The 18,824-nt window shown below is 36.3% G+C and overlaps 2 protein-coding genes across 4 annotated transcripts in view; one reads left to right on the top strand and one right to left on the bottom strand.

Moving 5' to 3' along the window:
* Positions 1-18,824, bottom strand: part of LOC126377107 (TGF-beta-activated kinase 1 and MAP3K7-binding protein 1-like) — a 558,148-nt gene that overhangs the window by 32,640 nt on the left and 506,684 nt on the right. The gene's annotated exons all lie outside the window — the stretch shown is intronic.
* LOC126377061 (alpha-2Db adrenergic receptor) overlaps positions 1-18,824 on the top strand; it is a 595,604-nt gene that overhangs the window by 148,635 nt on the left and 428,145 nt on the right. For all 3 annotated transcript variants that reach the window (XM_050024692.1, XM_050024693.1, XM_050024694.1), the window contains one exon: positions 11,677-13,117. In XM_050024692.1, the coding sequence (XP_049880649.1) occupies positions 12,572-13,117 (546 nt within the window). In that variant the 5' untranslated portion in view covers positions 11,677-12,571. The remainder of the gene's footprint in view (positions 1-11,676; positions 13,118-18,824) is intronic.

Below are 18,824 nucleotides of genomic sequence, written 5' to 3'. Positions count from 1 at the left end.
TACAATAAGTCACGTCAAAAAAAAGTTCGGAGGCGCGGCGGTCGAATGGGAACAACCGAGCCTACCGAACTAGACTCGGGGTGCGGCGCACACGATAGATACCTACTAACGCAAACAGACTACACAATACACATTCATAATAATAATATCCTACTTACATGTTCTATGATTTCGTATTTGTTTATTTTAGGTACTTATACCTACATTAATAATAATTACTATTATAAGTAATATAAACATTAAGTATTAATGTATGTATATTATTCTATTTAAGTAATTTGGCAATATTTAATCTATGTACGAATATCGGAGTCGTTTCTCTGACGCGAGTGGGCCATCCCACCAGAGTACTTTATTTCAAAGCCTTACTACTCTTGTCCTCCGCCTCTGAATAGTATCATTACTGCTGCCCTCTGACAGGTTCGAGGTTACAGTCCCTGTGACTTGCCTCTTCCGTCCTGCACTGCCGTACCGAAGAAAAAATACTATATATCATTTTAATTTAAAATGCTGTAACTTATGTCAAGTATGAGGCTGTGAACTCAATGACAGCAGCCAGTGAAGCGGACGCGGTAGCGATTAAGAAACGAAGGTAGCGAGAGTCAATACCATGATGGTGATTCACAGGGTCCGCTTCCTAACCTGAATATTTCTTTGACAGGTCCGACAAAAATTGACTCCGAAAGTCCGAAAATATTATTATCGAGGACAGAAGGTTAGGTGATGAGACACTTAATAGAACACGTTGAATTTATTAAAAACATATTAGAAGGGAAGATAGAAGGAAAGAGAGGAATGGGAATACCGAAAAGAGCTTACAGGACACAAACTAAAGAGAAGGCGAACATCGTGTCTGACTTATATAAAGAAGCCAAAGAATTGTCTATTAGTTGACTAGAGTGGAGAATGTTACACCTGGCTCTTAAATTGGTTTGTGTATGAGGAAGGTTCAAAATACATTATGAAATCCTAATAACTTAATAAAGACAGATCTAAAGCTAACGAAAAACATTTTCTTTTTTCTATTTAACTGATTAATGAATTTCAATCAAGAAAAACGTTGGACTTATTATTATAAGTCCAACGATTTATAACGTTTTTCTATGACGTCACTGTGTGCTTTTTCATACAAATTCCATAGTAATTTTGTGTCTTGACGTTTAGTAAAAAGTAACTGATTTGACTAGTTGAAAACTAGCCTATTGATGAATAATTTAGGTTTAGCGCTCACGTAAGGTCCCTAGAATTAGCTAGAAGTCGTAGAGTTGGCCTTGGGAAGACAAGGAAAGGGAATGCTACATCAACAGCGTGATGGAGTTAACCACGTGAACAACAAAAGAAGGAAAAGTTTGATAATCGCTTCCGCTACCGCCCGTCAGCTATTTAAAAGTTCACAGCCTTAGGCATTCAGCGACCATCTTCTATCGAACGATATTAAAAATGAGAAGTATTCGGCTGGCCTTAATATAACCTTATTGGTACATATTCCGTAGTACTAACCCCTCAAAAGGGATGAGCCGTGAACAAATTCATTTTTTACCTTCCCTGAAATATATTAATAAGGTTTTTGGAATAGCTTTTCTGAATTATCGTGATTTTACGGTTAATTAACTGTAATGATGCTTGGGAAGATTAAAGATTCTGATTTGATTTTGTGGTGATTCATGTTAGTATTAAATTATATATTTTTTGTACGTACAAACTTTATTTCTTATATATCGTAATCGTCACGAATCGTAATCGTTACGAGTAGTACACAAAGTCCGATAAAGATTCGGTTAAGTATTATTCCTTATTCAATGGCAATAATAGGCAGGTACAACGAGTTTAGTACGATCTACTCTGATCCAGCGTGCGTGTATGAAACGATTGATGAATGTGGAGGAAGCAAGAGAAGTGAAATCGAAGCAAACGGATTTCCACAGTCTCTGCTAACCCCGGTGGGAAATATGCGTGAGTTTATGTATGTATGTGCAACGAGTTAAAAAATAATAGTTCATCACCAGCCCATTAACGTCCCCACTGCTGCGGCACGGGCCTTCCCTATGGATGGATAGGGAGATCGGGCGTTAAACCACCACGCGGGCCCAGTGCGGATTGGTGGTTATTAACGACTGCTAATGCAGCCGGGACCAACGGCTTTTTTTTTGTGGTCACCCATCCTATGACCGGACTTTGCGAATGTTGCTTAATTTCAAGAATCGCAGACCGAGCGCGATAACCGCTGCGCCACCGAGCTCCTCGAAAAAAAAAATATATTTACATTATGACTAATTTTAAAGTTTATTTGTTATACTGGCAGTCCAGAAGACAGCTTCACCAATATCATAGAATAAGGAATAATAATACGTATAGAACGGCAACTCCCCGCTCCCCACCAGCGGCTGAGCTAGGTTCACCTCCCCCCTGCCCCTCGGTCTTACTTTAGTCTTCAATCGTATGGGCGTCAGACGTCACACACACAGGTGCGCGTCTATAATAATGTCAATATAGTATCTGTGTAAAACCAGGTGTTTTGTATGAAGTGTCCAGCGTGTGCCAATACTAATTTAAAACCACGAAAAAAAAACAATACTTGAAACTATCTTTGAACAAAAGCACTCTATAACTTTACTCTATCATTAAACCCATTGAATGTTATAAAATATTCCAGTTCGTGAGAATTCTTCAGTACAATAGACAGAACTCATTGAATACAATCGGATTTTTTTTCTTTTTTTTTTTCTCCAATCGCGACAATTTCTGCAGTGTAAAGTAATTTTCAGATCGAGTGGAGATGAAGCGAACGATGTTACGATGATGTGAGAAGGGAGTGATTTTACTAGATGCGGTAATTTTTGGGGTTTGGTTAGTTTTTCAATGTACAGTAAGTATTCAAATTCAAAAATATCTTTATTCAGTAGGTAACTTAGTTACACTTTGAATCGTCAATTTTTACATATCGAACGTGTCGTCCGCCTAAAACTACTGCAGCTATACATAGCCGCGGAAAAGAAGCATACAAAGAGTACAATAGGTGGCCTTTTTTAACTTTGACGGGTTTATGCTTGGAACCAGACTTGTCCGAATTGACGAGGCCTAAGATGGAGCGAGCTCGCCCAGAAGGTGCCTGTTCACTCTGGCCTTGAAAGCACCCGGGTTATATGCATTCGGAAATACAGAAGACGGCAGAGAATTCCACTTTTTAGCAGTGCGCCTTATTTTAACCTTTGAATATTTAATATTATATGATACAGCGAGATAGTGCAGCAAACATACATAATAAGCACTTATAAAACTATAAAAAAAATACCACATCCAAATATTCGTACAGCCAAGTAGACATTCGTTTGATCGAGCGTCAACGGCGGCGCCTCATATCCGCCTATGTAATGAGCGAAGTATCTGATATTCCAAACTTCACAGCGATTTATTACTCACGCCATTTGAAGGGAGATGGATCGTAGATTATAGTGTTAGGGCCATATCTCACTAGGACACAGTGGTTGCTTAAACACAACGCGTTGGTATCTGTGAAGTTGCCTGGTGGTTCAGCAGGGCTATCATGCTAAAAAATTATAGAAAATTAAATATATTTTGTCGCCCGTTCTGTTGTGAATTTGTCATTTAATTTATTTATTTATTTTCATAGGATAATTAACAATTATAATTATATGACATGTTAACAATAGGTGTAGGATATTTTCACATAAGTATATGTACAACCAACCACATTATCCACATATTAATTTACCTACAATGTTGTCTAGTGAGTTGAAAAAAAATATCTTATTTAAATTAAACAAAAAATAAATCAGCTCAGGTGGGTTAAAATGGCCACATCGAAGCAATTCATCTAAAAAAGAAATATTGTTATTTGACATTTATTTGGTTAGAGCCTTAGGCTCACGATCTGGAGGTCCCGGTTCGATTCCCGACGGGGACATTGTCGAAATCACTTTGTGAGACTTGTTTTTGTTTGGTAAGGACTTTTCAGGCTTGAATCACCTGATTGTCCGAAAAAGTAAGATGATTCCGTGCTTCGGAGGGCACGTTAAGCCGTTGGTCCCAGCTATTAGCCGTAAAAACACCTCCACCAACCCGCAGTGGAGCAGCGTGGTAGAGTATGCTCCATACCCCCTCCGGTTGATTGAGGGGAGGCCTGTGCCCAGCAGTGGGACGTATATAGGCTGTTTATGTATGACACTTGTTTGCATTGCGCATTTACTATTATATGCGCGAATGTCAAATAGCAATATTGCTTTCTTAGATGAATTGCTTCGATGTCGCCTTTTTAACCCCCCAGGACTTAAGTAATAGATTTTTTAAATTTAGAACTAGATAAATTGAATATGTCTATAAAATGAAATAATATTCGTCACATATAATATTACTTTTTATAGTTTTTATCCAACATACGTACTAATATGATACACTTTGGTACCATGTCACATAAACTTTTTTGACAAATTGAACTGTAAGTCTCACTAAATGTCAAATATGTTAGTGCGACAGAGTCCTAAAGTGAGTACATTATATTGCTCATGACTGTAAATACGTAGTCCACCTCACAACCCACACGAGAGAAGAAAACCCGTATAATAGGACAGACTTAAACTTTATTATAGTGTTTTGTCATTGTATTTTCCTCTCCTAGTTTCACAGAGTAAATTGAACACGCGAATCGTTAAAATAACGCTGTATTTTTGTTGTGTAGCAACACTGTCGACTACAACTGTTCATGATGGATGTTCGGATGGGGTTGCCAGTAGCTTAATTACATAAACTAGCCTTATACGGTAACTTTAATACCTATATTATACCTACCTATGTATGGTCACGTGGATTAATATGTATACATTTTGGTACCATGTCACATTAACTTTTTTGACAAATTGTACTGTAAGTCTCACTAAATGTCAAATATGTAAGTGCGACAGAGTCTTAAAGTGGGTACATTATATTGCTCATGACTGTACAATAACTATTTTGTAGTTCAGTAAAGTTTAAAAAAGGTATTTGTCTGATCGAAGATAAATTATACAATGCTAATTTAGAAATATAAGCCAGTGTAATATAATGAAATTCATTTTACTTTTCGACTTACTAATCGAATTTTATTTACGAATTAAGATTATCCGATTTCCGTACAAAAGTTCTACTACAGGAAAACGGATAAAAGAATATTGTTTTAAAACCGATAAATATTATATCAATATTTTATGTTTATTTTTATTTTTTTAAAGAACGTCTAGGGCCCTTCTTTTCCCCGGCTAGGTTGTGAGAAGCTCCAGTAGTTTTAAGCGGATGAGACGTTCGTTATGTAAAAATTGACGATTCAAAATGTAACTATGTTACCTACTGAATAAAGATATTTTTGAATTTGAATTTGAATTAATATTTTAGTGATATATTTTCGCGAACTACCAAAATTTTGGGTTCGAATACGAGAATTACCATATTTATTTAAGACCTTTTTTGATCTATTCTACAATTGGCCGCTTTTATTGATGACGTCACAGGACAGTATTTCCGTAAAACAAAGAAAACTTTGGTTTTGCCGTTTCGTAAAAAGCATCTCATTTGACCAGGTTGTCAATATGAGCCAAATACCGAGTACATTTGTACATTCTTCTGCCATAACATTGTATTTTGGAATAATTATGTACCTGACTACCAGACCCAAACCTACGGGGTAAAACGTAGAACCCTTGCCCAGAGATAAGGGTGAAGACCTCAACGGTTGCAGAGGCGAAGATGAGAAGAGACGGAAGGGGCAAGTCGCAGGGACTGTAACCTGGAACCTGACAGAGAGCAGAAGTAACTGTCAGTACTATTCAGAGGCGGAGGACAGGAGTCCTAGTATGGCTTTGTAATAGACTACTCTGGGCGCTATCCCACTTGCGTCAGACAGAGTACTGCGGGACGGAAGGCAAGAGGGAAACCACTGCCCTATTTTTCCCTAAAAAAGTAGCATGGAAAATGCTGCACTGACAAGAGCGTGGCTCTTAATTTGATGATGATGGGATGTACCCGAGTAATGAGAAAATAGGGAATTATCACGTTAAAGTTGTACGACGCCATCCATATATTGTACACCCAGGCACAATTACATCTTCCACCCATTATACACGCACGCCGCGCGCCGCCGGTTCAATCTTTAAATGGCGGGAAAAACTAATCTTGGCTCTACTGACTTTGACATTTATTACCATTAGTAAACATTGAGAATCCGAATGGAAGTCCGTATAAACGAACAATAAACTAAAACGTCCCCAGCTCGTAATTGCCCTTTGCTATACAAACTGGTACAATAGTCGAATCGACTGTCAAACTGAGAATAGACGTAATTCTACTATTATTATACAACGGAACTATTAATGGAACTAAAGTATTATGGCTTGACTTTGTAATTATATTATTCTCGTAGTATCAAATTTTCCATTTAGTCAAATCAGTTACATTTTCCTAAACGTCAAAACACGAAATTACTCTGGAATCCGAATGAAAAAGCCCTCATGATGACGTCATAGGAAAGCGTAACGAAATGTCGCATTTATTATTACATTTTTCTTTATTCTAATCTAATCTAGCCTACAAGATCCCACTGCTGGGCAAAGGCCTCCCCTTCCTCTTTCCATTTTTCGCGGTCCTGTGCGTATTCCGGCCAGTCCCTCCGGCAAGCGTCCAAGTCGTCACGCCATCTCTTTCGAGGTCTGCCACGACGCCTGTACCCGTCATGAGGCACCCAATGCGTGACGATCCGTGCCCACCGCTCAGGGTGCATGCGACAAACATGTCCGGCCCAATTCCATTTGAGTTTGGCGGCTTTTCGTCCCACATCAGCGATTCCCGTTTTTGAACGCAGTAAAATTCATAAAAAGTAAAGTAACTTAGGTAAGTGTTAGTTATGCTACACTGACAAGAGCGTGGCTTTTAAATTGATGGTTGATGATGAAATAAGTTAAATATAAAAAATGAAAACTTTTTTGTCACCTTTAGATCTGTCTTTGTTTAGTAATCAGAATTTCATAATTTATCTTTGACCGAGGAAACTATTCAATAGGCTAGTTTCCAACTAGTCAAATCAGCTACTTTTTACTAAACGTCAAAACACGAAATTACTATAGAATTTGTTTGAAAAAGCACATTGTGACGTCATAGAAAAACGTGATAAATTGTCGGACTTATTATTACGCTTTTCTTGTTTAAAATTCAAAAATGAGTAAAATTGAAAAAAGAAAACGTTTTTCGTTACTTTTAGATGTGTCTTTATTTAGTAATCAGAATTTAATAATTTATCTTGAACCTAGTACACCACCCAATTGGGTATTTGACTGGATCAAAAACATAAATTATAAAAAGCTAATCTAGAAACAGAAATCAGTCTGAGATGAACAAAAAACAATCTCATCTTACTTGTCGACATATTTTCGAATTTTATTTATGAATTAAGTAACAAACAGTACGAAGTTTGACAGCTTTCATTGATGACGTCACAGGACAGTACTTGCATAGAAACTCCAAACAAAACTTTCGTTTTGACGTTTCGTAAGAAATATCTCATTTGACTAGATTGTCAAGTAGCCTATTGTACGCAAAATAGGGTATTTGACTGGGTCAAAGATAAATTATAAAATGTTGATCTCTGAAACAGAAGCCAGTCTTAGATAATCAAAAATCAATCTCATTTTACTTTTCACTTATTTTAGAATTTTATTTGTGAATTTAATAACAATGAGTACGACGTTTGACCGCTTTTATTGATGACGTCACAAGGACAGTATTTCCATACAAACTACAAAGAAAACTTTCATGTTGACGTAATGTTTACATTATGTTATCACAAATCGATCTTTTGCTTTATATTCCCTATCGGTAGAGTTCGATTAAAATCTACGTAGCCCTGTTCGTAGAACGCGTGACTTACATCGTAAGACACTTCATACAAACAACCTCGTTTTACACAGACACTACACATTGACATTATCAACACGCGCAACTGTGTGTGTGGCGTCTGAGGGCTGCCAATAACAATACCGACATTATTTACTTAGGTAGGTAGTACTACTTACGAAATTATGTTTTTATAATAATCAGTTAATATTTATTTCTTTTTTTACCACACAAATCATAAATAAATAGGCTTTTCACTTGACTTGAGAGCCAAGCTTCTAATTCTATACACCCTAAGTTTAAAAACTCTGCAATATGTTAGGTGAAATATGGGGCTTAGCCGTTGTCATTCCGATATGTATATCCTGAGAATTTGGTTTATCTGGTATAGTCCAAACTAGAGTCACCTAAGAAGGTTTAAAAAATTGACGAAACATTTCGAGATAAGGTAGGTAGTGCCCATCCCTTGCGCTTCGCTTTGCTCGTTTTAGATATTCTTTTGTTAGTTGCCAAAATTATTCAAACGAATAATAAAAGACAATCCGAACGTAACGTTCTAAATTCAAATAATTCGATTTAAATTTAAATAATCGAACACGATTGAAACTTTTCGATTTTACAACTTCACTAATTGCATATTCGATACGACGAACGCACTAATGATGGCAACTTTGTAAATTCGACGAAAGAAAAGAAAGAAATTACGAAAGACTTTGAAAGAAGAAGTGTTGCTGAGTCGAGATTAATTGTAATTACTGAGCATTTTCTTAACTTTGTAAGATGTTTCTTTTTCTTTTAAAGATTGATATAATGACGTTTGCTTAGTCGTCGTGCGTAGATTTTCTTTTAAGATTCCTTCGTCTGTTAATTTGTTTGAATTTTTCGCTTTATTGTAGTAGAATTTAATTATCCTCTGATTTTTATTATTTCCCAATTAATAGGTACTTAAGCACTATGGAGTCATTGAAATAATTACATTGTTAGCTTATTTTATCGATTATGAAACTTTAAAAAAGTGTATTAGTTATTTTAAATTATTTTAAGATGTTATTATATTTAAAGAGCGGAGGCTTGTGCTCAAGTATGGGACGTATATAGGCCATCATGTTATGTCGTCACGATGGCCTATATACGTCCCACTCTTGGGTACATCCTCATCTTATAGCGAAAAGTATGAAAGCCTCGTAACTGCGTTTTAGAAAAAAAAAACAGTGTGTCATCTTCATCTTATCATGTGAGTTGTGAGGTGGAATACCAACCTCATCAATCCTGGTGTCAGGGTTACTATTGAGCCACCAAAAGCCCCTGACATGACTCATGTAACGACTACATACTTACATCATTAAGTAGTAACGGGACCAACGGCTTAACGTGCCTTGCGAAGCACGGATCATCTTCCTTTCTAACAATCCGGTGATCAGCCTGTAATGTCCTAACCAAACTAGGGATCACAAAGTAATTTTTGTGACATGTCCCCATCGGGATTCGAACCCAGGGATTCAGATCGTAAGCCCAACGCTCAACCACTGGACCACGAAGGCCGTTATTCTGACGTGATTTTCTTCAACAAACCCTCGGTTTCTTGTAATTAATTTCATTGCAGTTGAAAATTTATTCTATTTCTATTTATTAAAATTTATTCTGTTTGTTCTATTTTGGGGTAATCTATATCTCCTGATAATTCATTTCTGACTGAATTACTCTGCTTACTTCCTTAGTGAATATGGGCACAAGTTGATATTGAAATTTATTTTCTGTGGGTGCATGTAGTAGTAATGGCTTATGCGATTGTTCATGAGGAATGGTGACCAACACCAGGCATAATTTTCTTAATTTTTGTTTGTTTCCTACTTCGATCATAATATACATATATCGAAGGATTTTCTATGTATAATTGTAGACTAAGTGATACCTACACGTTTCATATGTAACCCGGGGTAATCTATAATTGGCTTTCTTGTTACTTAAAATATTATATCACTACTATGTATACTATATAAGCTGTTGATTACCTGAACAATAAATAAATAAATAAATAAATATTTTTTTTTACCTGTAAGTAATAACAAATAATAATAAAAGTAAATAAATAAATAATAAATAATTAAAAAATTAATAAATAATAAAAAAATAATATTGATATTGAAACTGGTATGTCTATTGCATGGTTTTGTTTACAGAAACGTCAGTCAAGTGCGAGTCGTGATTCGCGCACCGAGGGCTCCGCACAAATTGCCATCTGGTCATTATCAGACCCTGAATGCCAACTAACAACCACCTATACGCGTTTCCGAGAAACTGGTTTTGACAGACAGACCGACAGACGGACGGACAGCTAAGTGATCTTTAAGGGAACCCTAAAAATACATTCGAATTCGATTTTTGAAAAAGGCGTTTAACTAGTTTTCTCGGTAAGGCGACCTATAACGACGCGTATAAAAGTAATTGCGCAATGTAAACAAATGTCAAATAGCAATATTGCTTTTTAGATGAATTGCGTCGATGTGTCAGAGAGAGAGAGTGTGTGTCAGGATCGAAGCAATTGGAATTCTATAGTCTCTGCTTACCCCGGTGGGAAATAGGCGTGAGTTTATGTATGTATGTATGCGTCGATGTGCTCTTTTCTTGTACCGGGTGAGAGCCTTCAGCGCTCCCCATTTGTCCGGCCAAGTAGTTAATGCCATCTGCGGCAAATCTACAATAAGTCACGTCAAAAAAAAAAAAAGATGTGCTCTTTTTAAACTCCCTGTTTTTTATTCGCTCCCAGTCATCACAGAAGTTAAAAAGCAATAAAACAAAGTAAAATACGACGTGTTAATTAGATGGAGCCATTTTTAATTGCTTCATAGATTGTAAACTGTAATTGTTGTTAAAACCGTGTAAAAAGTTAAAGTATCAGCATGAAAGGTTATGGAATAATTACTGTAGTAGAAATACTGGTATACTTATACTGTATATACTTTTTAATAGGGTCCATAAATTGTGGTGGTTTTTGGATTATTTCAAAATGTAACCACCCTCATAAAAATATTTCGGACAATAAACTGAATATTATGATGAAGATTTTAATTATTTTTCAGCTGACTGCGGCGAAATAAAAAGAAGGGTTATGTATCTCGAACTTAAGTGATTATTGATTTATTTATTTAACTCAGGCAACTGAGGCTCATTCAGTATTTACCTTGACTTAAGAATACATTACAATATTAAATGTTAAAATAAAAAAGCAATGAGTACCCGTGTATTTTTTTAAATAATATTTTAAAATAAATTAAAAACATTTTTTCATTATAATAAAAGTCTTGTGTTTTTTTAAGTCTATTCCTTTTATTTTAAGTGTGTTTTATATGTATTCTGTATTGCGGAACATTTAATACTAATTTATATATCTTTTTTATTATTATTATTATTTGACACATTATATATTATTTTGTTTTTGTATCTTTTATTTGAAATAAATATATCTACTATTTATATATTTCTTGCTATTTCCGTTTTTTTTAAAAGGGTACACCAATTACTTTTTTGGACAAACAGGTGACTCAGCCAGCAATATCCTAGCCAAACAGAGGACATTCTCATAAAGTGATTTCGACAATCGGAAATCGAACCTTGACTTCCAGATCGTGAGCCCTACGCTGCAACCACTAGACTATGGAGTATTTATATTTCTTATAAATAAATACCTATCTATAGGTTATACACGGAATTCAAGGTCACATGAGAAACTATTAAACTCCTATCACGATAGTCTCATGAATAACCGTTCAGATGATTAACGTGTCATTTTCCTTGTTACAGAACAGCAAGACGTCAGGAGACGATCAAGAAAATAACCGTATTTAGACACCGACACGCAACGGTTCATTACAATACATCAGAGAGAATTAATGGGCTGCCATTAAAAACGACCAGTCACGCTTGCACTGCCTCCGCAATGACAACTAAATAAAAAAAAAATGTGAAAAAAATGACGTGAAAAAATAAAAAAATAATAACCGAAAATGTTCGCCAAATCGCACCGGTTTTGGGACAGAAGAAAGAGGAAAACTTCGCGATGACATTTCACCGGTTAAACGATACGATAAAATAATTCGGTAACGGTAAAACGCTTAGTATAGAGCTTTTTTGTGTGTCGCCGGTCGTAGGTTATACGGTTTTATTTATTTGCGCTTTTCTTTTCGGTATAATAACTTTAGTTTCTCACCGATTTTCGTCCAAGAGCAATATTAGGTAAGGCCTTCATAGCACGCGTTCGTAAAAATAATTTAATATTGACGCTTATTTTTTTTTGTAAATAACATTTTTGAAATTTCTCGTGTAAAATTCGTCATTTAAATATTCGGTAGATTTTGTATAGTTAAAAGTAACCTTCAGTCAAATAATGCGATGCTTTCTGTAGTTACAGCGAATAGTTCGGGAAAACGGGTATTAAAACGTAACTCTGTAAAAAGCGTCTTCTGTAAAAAAGTAATAGGATAATTAAAAAAATAAAATATCTAAAAGATTTGTATTGAAAAATATAATTCCGTTCCTATAGGCAATATGTTTTTCAATAATTTAAACCGCGATCAAATGTTTTCGTATTCGTAATACGGGGCCAAATAAAATATTTTCAATTCCGATTTTTTTATAAAAAAAGTAGTTAGTTTCAATTCTAAATTTAAAAACCGGTTGCGTCATTGCTAAAACCAAGATGGTGACAAATGTGACCGCTTTGGTGGCTCGGTCGACGATGAGCGCCAACTTCAACGGTACGAATACGACTCTGGGACTAAATTCGACCTTTATAGTCCCAACCTACATGAGCCAAGAGGAATTCCTCGCGCTGCAGATGGGAAACGTTTCCGACGCAAACTCGACGTCGAACGAAACGGTCCCCGTGGTGCTGAAGACTTGGTATCCAAGCGGATACTCACCAGCTCACATAATAATAGCATCAGTGGTTGTGACAGTGTTAATGATTATGGTTGTCGTTGGCAACATGTTAGTTATAATCGCAATAGTGACAGAGAAAGCTTTGAAGAACATACAGAATTGGTTCATTGCGTCTTTGGCTGTGTCGGATTTTTTTCTTGGACTTGTGATAATGCCGTTCTCATTGGCTAACGAGCTGATGGGGTACTGGATCTTCGGGTTTTGGTGGTGTGAGATACATTCCGCAATGGATGTGCTGTTGTGTACCGCGTCCATTATGAATTTGTGTCTTATATCGCTGGATCGCTACTGGAGTATCACGCAGGTGAGTGGATTTGATAAAGTAATGATGCATATTGTAAACGATGCACAGACATTTTTATATGGATTTTATACTTTTTATAAATGATATACAATCTCCTTCGTTTATAAGAACTGTTATGAGGAGTTGTCGATAGTTTGTAAGTATATTTTCCAACGTGCGAGGCGGAAGGCAGAGTGCGGAGCAGAAGTTTTCATAAGGCGTAAAAAGAATTGACTTCAGTCCAGCTTTACTTTTGGCCGAATAGTAGGAATACATTCATAGCATACACCAAGTCCTCTTCTTAATTGATCCAGGATCTTTATACTAATTATCGAACAGTAGGTATTTAGGTTTATACTATAGTTAATGAGTAATGATTATTCAGAACATAAAAAGGCATGAGAACCTTTTCTAAGCAGCTAAATCACTGAAATTGTATTAAAATATATTCTGTTTTTTAAGAACATCTTTAGGCTTTTCTTGCAGCTACTTTTACTCGGCTATACAGGTTGTGAGAAGCTGCAATAGTTTTAGGTACACAAGAAATTCGACATAAACATTTCTATAATCCTTAATGTAGCTTATTATTATGTTGTAGTATTTCGAATCTGTTACTTTTACTAGGTTAAGATTTCTGTTACTAACATGATAAGGACTACTTTCCGAAATAAAAATTTTGAATTTAAATTTAATAGAAGATAGTGCTCAGAGTTACTACACGTTATAGCATCGAAATTGCAAACTCAATTTTACAGTGGTTGCTCAATAAAAACCGACCATAATAGCTTTGCTGATTGCAAAAACATTTTCCAAATAAAACTGCAAAATATCGCTTCAATGCAGTTCTATTCGGACTTCTATATCCGAATGCAAATGTAGTGAGTATTGGGTGAGAGTTAATTGTTTGGCAACGCCATCTATCAGCAGGGTTGCTTTTTGTAATTATTATTATGACGTAATTTAAGTGTATTGAAGGTTTGCCTTTAATTCGGATTTAGTAGTTACATAGAGTTGGTCTGCTTAACGAAGTTATTAAAAGTTTATTCAATATACAAAACGCGTTTTTATCTGCAGAGCAAAGGGTTTTCTTTACTGTCTTTGATTTTGTCGAATCGTTAAAATGTTACCTTTTTAGTCATATATTTTTTGACGTGACTAATTGTAATAATAAATCCCAATATAAACATTTTTCTGTAAAAAAAATATATAAAAGTTATCAGATCTCATGTAGAGCCAAATTTTTAACTCTACACGGGCTAACTATATTATTACTTTTTACCTTTGATGGGTTTGCTCTTTGCCCCAGCCGTGCCCGAAGGCATTGACGAGGCCTAAGATAGAGCGAGCTCTCCCAGAAGGTGCCTGTTCATCCTGGCCTTGAAAGCACCCGACAACGTACTTACATCAGTAAGTAGTAACCGGGACCAACGGTTTAACGTGCCTTCCGAAGCACGGATCGTCTTACTTTCGGACAATCAGGTGATCAGCCTGTAACGTCCTAACCAAGCTAGGGATCACAAAGTGATTTTTGTGATAAGTCCCCACCGAAATTCGAACCCAGGACCTCCGGATCGTGAGCCCAACGCTCAACCACTGGGTCACGGAAGCCGGTATATAATTATATACCGTACTATGAACTATGTACAGTCATGAGCAATATAATGTACCCACTTTAGGACTCTGTCGCACTAACATATGTATTTGACATTTAGTGAGACTTACAGTTCAATTTGTCAAAAAAGTTAATGTGATTTGGTACCAAAGTGTACACATATTAATGCTCGTGACCGTATATATACTAGGTATATAACATGTTCATATTCACTCACGTAGATTGCCAGGCATTGGGTGCATCATGACGGCGTGACACGACTATAGGCGTCGTGGTAGACGTGGACGCTTGCCGGAGGGACTGGCCGGAGCAAGCTCCACGAAAGATGGAAAAAGGAAGGCTGCGTACATTTCGGTTAACAAGCCTAGCTACAAAAAACTAAGGGAAACATACCAAAAAGACTATTCAACGTGACCAGGGAAGCCTCTGCCGGCAGTGGGGTGGGACCTTGTAAACTAGATTAGATTAGATACAACGTATACATTCTATCTCTCTCTATTTAAGAGCTGCGCTCTTGTCGGTGGAGTAATCGCCATTCTTCTCTTCTTCCCGCCAAAACCTTCACCTCCCGATACGACACGACTGCACCTTCTCTTTTACTTGTTTCATAAATGTTTTCCTAGGTCTACCCCTTCCTCTCTTCCCTTCAATTTTTCCTTCTATAATGTTTGCACATACTGTTTGTTTGTTTTTACATTATTCTATTCATTTCATGACGCCTAAAACTAAGCCTGTCTTTACATAATCACAAAATAATAGCAATATTTAAGCCGCATAGCGTCCGTAAATAATGGTGTCACTCACATTAATCCTTTTGACAGCGGTCGCGAACGATTAACACTCTGGCCTTCGATAAATACCTACTATAAAGCATAATTCCTATTATGTTTATGTCTGTAGATTTGAATATCTCCAAATATTTTTGCATTACTATACTGGCGTGTGTCCTGGAGATCAGACAGAAACATAGCTAGCATACAATCTTATGGTTTTGTTTTATATTTGTTATTCTGGTGTTTCTATATAATAAACGTTACTTTCTTTCGGTCTAAGAATATTCGCGTAAAGGAGCCTTTCAAACTAGAAATCAATATTTTACATAAAGCCCATAAAGGCCCAATCTCCGCGTTTCAAGGGAGCGGGAAGTCAAACGGTAATTCGGGATCCCTCACAATCGAATTACGAACGGTTACCGATACCTACGGAATTAATGTGGTGCAACCCTAGGTTATAACCGGTTTAGTGATGTACGATAACCTGCAAAAGTCCAATCGGTTTCTTGCAAAGTTGCAATCAACTGGTTGCACTTATGATCTCCTGGTTACATGTCGTTTCTGTAATAGACCAAAAACACCTACAAAAACATAAATTTTATAATTATGACAACTAATTTTGTTTACTTGTAATTAATAGATATCAACTCATTTATTGCGTGATAACACCGGCCCACTGAGTTTCTTTCAGGCTGTCCAAGGTTAGCTGGAAGAAATCCCAATTATATGTAAATTTCCGTTATATTTTAAAACAATAAAGAGTATACAAACAAACAATAAAATACGTTTGTGTTATCAAAATAAAAATTGTTAAACAACTTCCATCCAACATTAAAATCTAATACAACCACAGAACACATTTACGTAGGCACACAATAAGTCCATTACCGAATGTCTTGTCAAATTTAAAACCGGTTAACCGGACATGGCACATCACTAGTCACTAACCAAACCGGGTAACCGGGTAATCATTCCAACGGCCGATGGAAATTGGCCGAAACTTCAATATTCATTGTCGACCGATAGCACTCAGTACCGAAACACAGATTTAATTTGAAACTGAATTCATTCCATATATTCAGTATGGACTTAATATACGATGAACGGTCACGAGTACTAATATAAGTACACTTTGAAACCATGTCACTTTTATTAACTTTTTTGACAAATTAAACCAGTATAAGACCACTAGACCACGCAAGCCGTTAATTATATGAGAAGGAATAAAAGAAAGAAAGAAAATAAAAAACATTTATTACTTCCGGAAACCACAGACACAGACAGACAGGTACATTACATTCAACACAAACCAGAAACCACACGGAAAAGAAGTGATGACAATGTCAATTTTGTATTCAGACACTTCACAATTGGTATAAAAGTTTATAAAATCTTATCTCCAGAACCAAAATAATCGCACTATATTCCTTCTCGCTTTGTACCGGACTGAAAATATATCCAGAGCGCTAGTGACACCGTAACGAATACTGAGGGGGATGATTCGGCTCATTATTCTGAGTTAACCCTTTCACGGGCAGAGACCATGGGTCATTGATGGTTCATAATAGATAATATGACCTTGGAATCGGAACGTCATTAGACGTTCTGTCCTTGAAAGTGTTAATATCAAGTGGAAATTTCCGTCTAAATTCATGATTATTGAAAATTATTTTCAATTCCATACCTTTGCAATGGAAAAATCCACTTGGTATTAACTTAGCATCATGAGCTGATTCATCCCCCCCCCCAGTTTTCGGTACAGTGTCACTAAAACCCTGTATTATGCTAACGAAAATAGCGTCATAGTTTCGTCTGACGTTCAAGAGTTGATAAGAAAATTCCCCATTTTCTTGCCAACATTTTCTTTATTCTTATTATTTATTTTTGCACTCATTTTATATGCAATTCCGTGAAATCAGAACACGGATTTGAAGCGCAGTTTGATTCTCGAGATTATCCCTAACATTTAGTTTTATTCATGAAAAAGGAAATAAGAATGTTTGACATTCAAATTTGGAATAAGAATGACATTTAAATTTGGAATAAGATTCATCGTCATCTCCCTAGCATTATCCCGTTTCACACAGGGTCCGCTTACCTAAACTAAAGATTTGACAGGTCCGGTTTTTTTACAAAAGCGACTGCCTGTCTGACCTTCCAACCCGCGAAGGGAAAACCAGTCCAATACAGGTTAGGTCACATACCCCCGAAAATGCATCTCTCGGTTATGTGGGTTATCTGACCATGTTTTCCTTCACTACTGAGCACGTGATAATCATTTATGATCCAAACATGAATTCTAAAACAAATTCGACAATCATTGGTTTAAGCCTGTGCTGGATTCGAATCTGCGAACTCAAAGTGAGAAGCAAGCGTTCTACAAACTGGGCTACCACGACTCACGAAAATCAATTTGGAGTAAGAATTACATTTAAGTTTAAAATAAGGATGACATTTAAATAGGCGTTTTGTAACAAATACCTGTGCTCATTTCGAGTTCACTTCACTCTCGATAAAAGTGAAGAGGTTTTGAGAAGCAAAGAGAGTCGCTAATGATAATTCAGGTTCGGTATTTAAAGAATTGCATGGTAGAGCTGGTGATGTCGATCTTTGACTTTTTAATACATAAACTCATGCCTATTTTCCCACCAGGGTAAGCAGAGTCTGTGAAATCCTGACATACTTCTCTTGATGCACCGGTTCGTACGCGAGTGGACTATTTTTTAAAGAACATACCCAAATGGTCAAAAAACGTCCTTTTATTTTTTTGTTCTGTTCCTGACTTCCTGTATATCACAATTATCCATTTTAGAAATTCATATCAGAAGAGTCTGGAACTTCTCTTCTGATTATTTGCCATTCTGCTCACCCTATTAGGCATGACAGCATGAGTGTAAACAGGGTGTTAGTGACATCGTAACAAATACTGAGGGGATGATTCAGCTCATGATTCTGAATTAAATATCAAGTGGAATTTCCCGTCGCAAAATTAATGATTATTTTTGTGTTTTTTTAAATGATTTTTAATTTTATACTTTGACTCTGAGTTGATATCAGATGGAATTTCCTGCCGGAAAATGCATAAATAAAATATTTTTTTTTTTACAGTTCCATACTTTTGCGACGGAAAAATTTTCTTGATATCAATTCAGAATTATGGTGTGAATCATCACTTCTTCTATCGTGTGGATTGTGAGATGGATTACCAACCCCATCAACCCTGGTGTCAGGGTTATTACTGAGCCGCCATAGGCCCCTGACATGACTCATGTAACGACTACTTACTTACATCAGTAAGTAGTAACTGGGACCAACGGCTTAACGTGCCTTCCGAAGCACGGAT

Source organism: Pectinophora gossypiella, chromosome 22, assembly GCF_024362695.1.
Source record: "Pectinophora gossypiella chromosome 22, ilPecGoss1.1, whole genome shotgun sequence".
In the NCBI taxonomy this organism is placed as follows: Eukaryota; Metazoa; Arthropoda; class Insecta; order Lepidoptera; family Gelechiidae; genus Pectinophora; species Pectinophora gossypiella.
The sequence above is the reverse complement of the archived record's forward strand: the minus strand, read 5'-3'. Positions and strand labels throughout refer to the sequence as shown.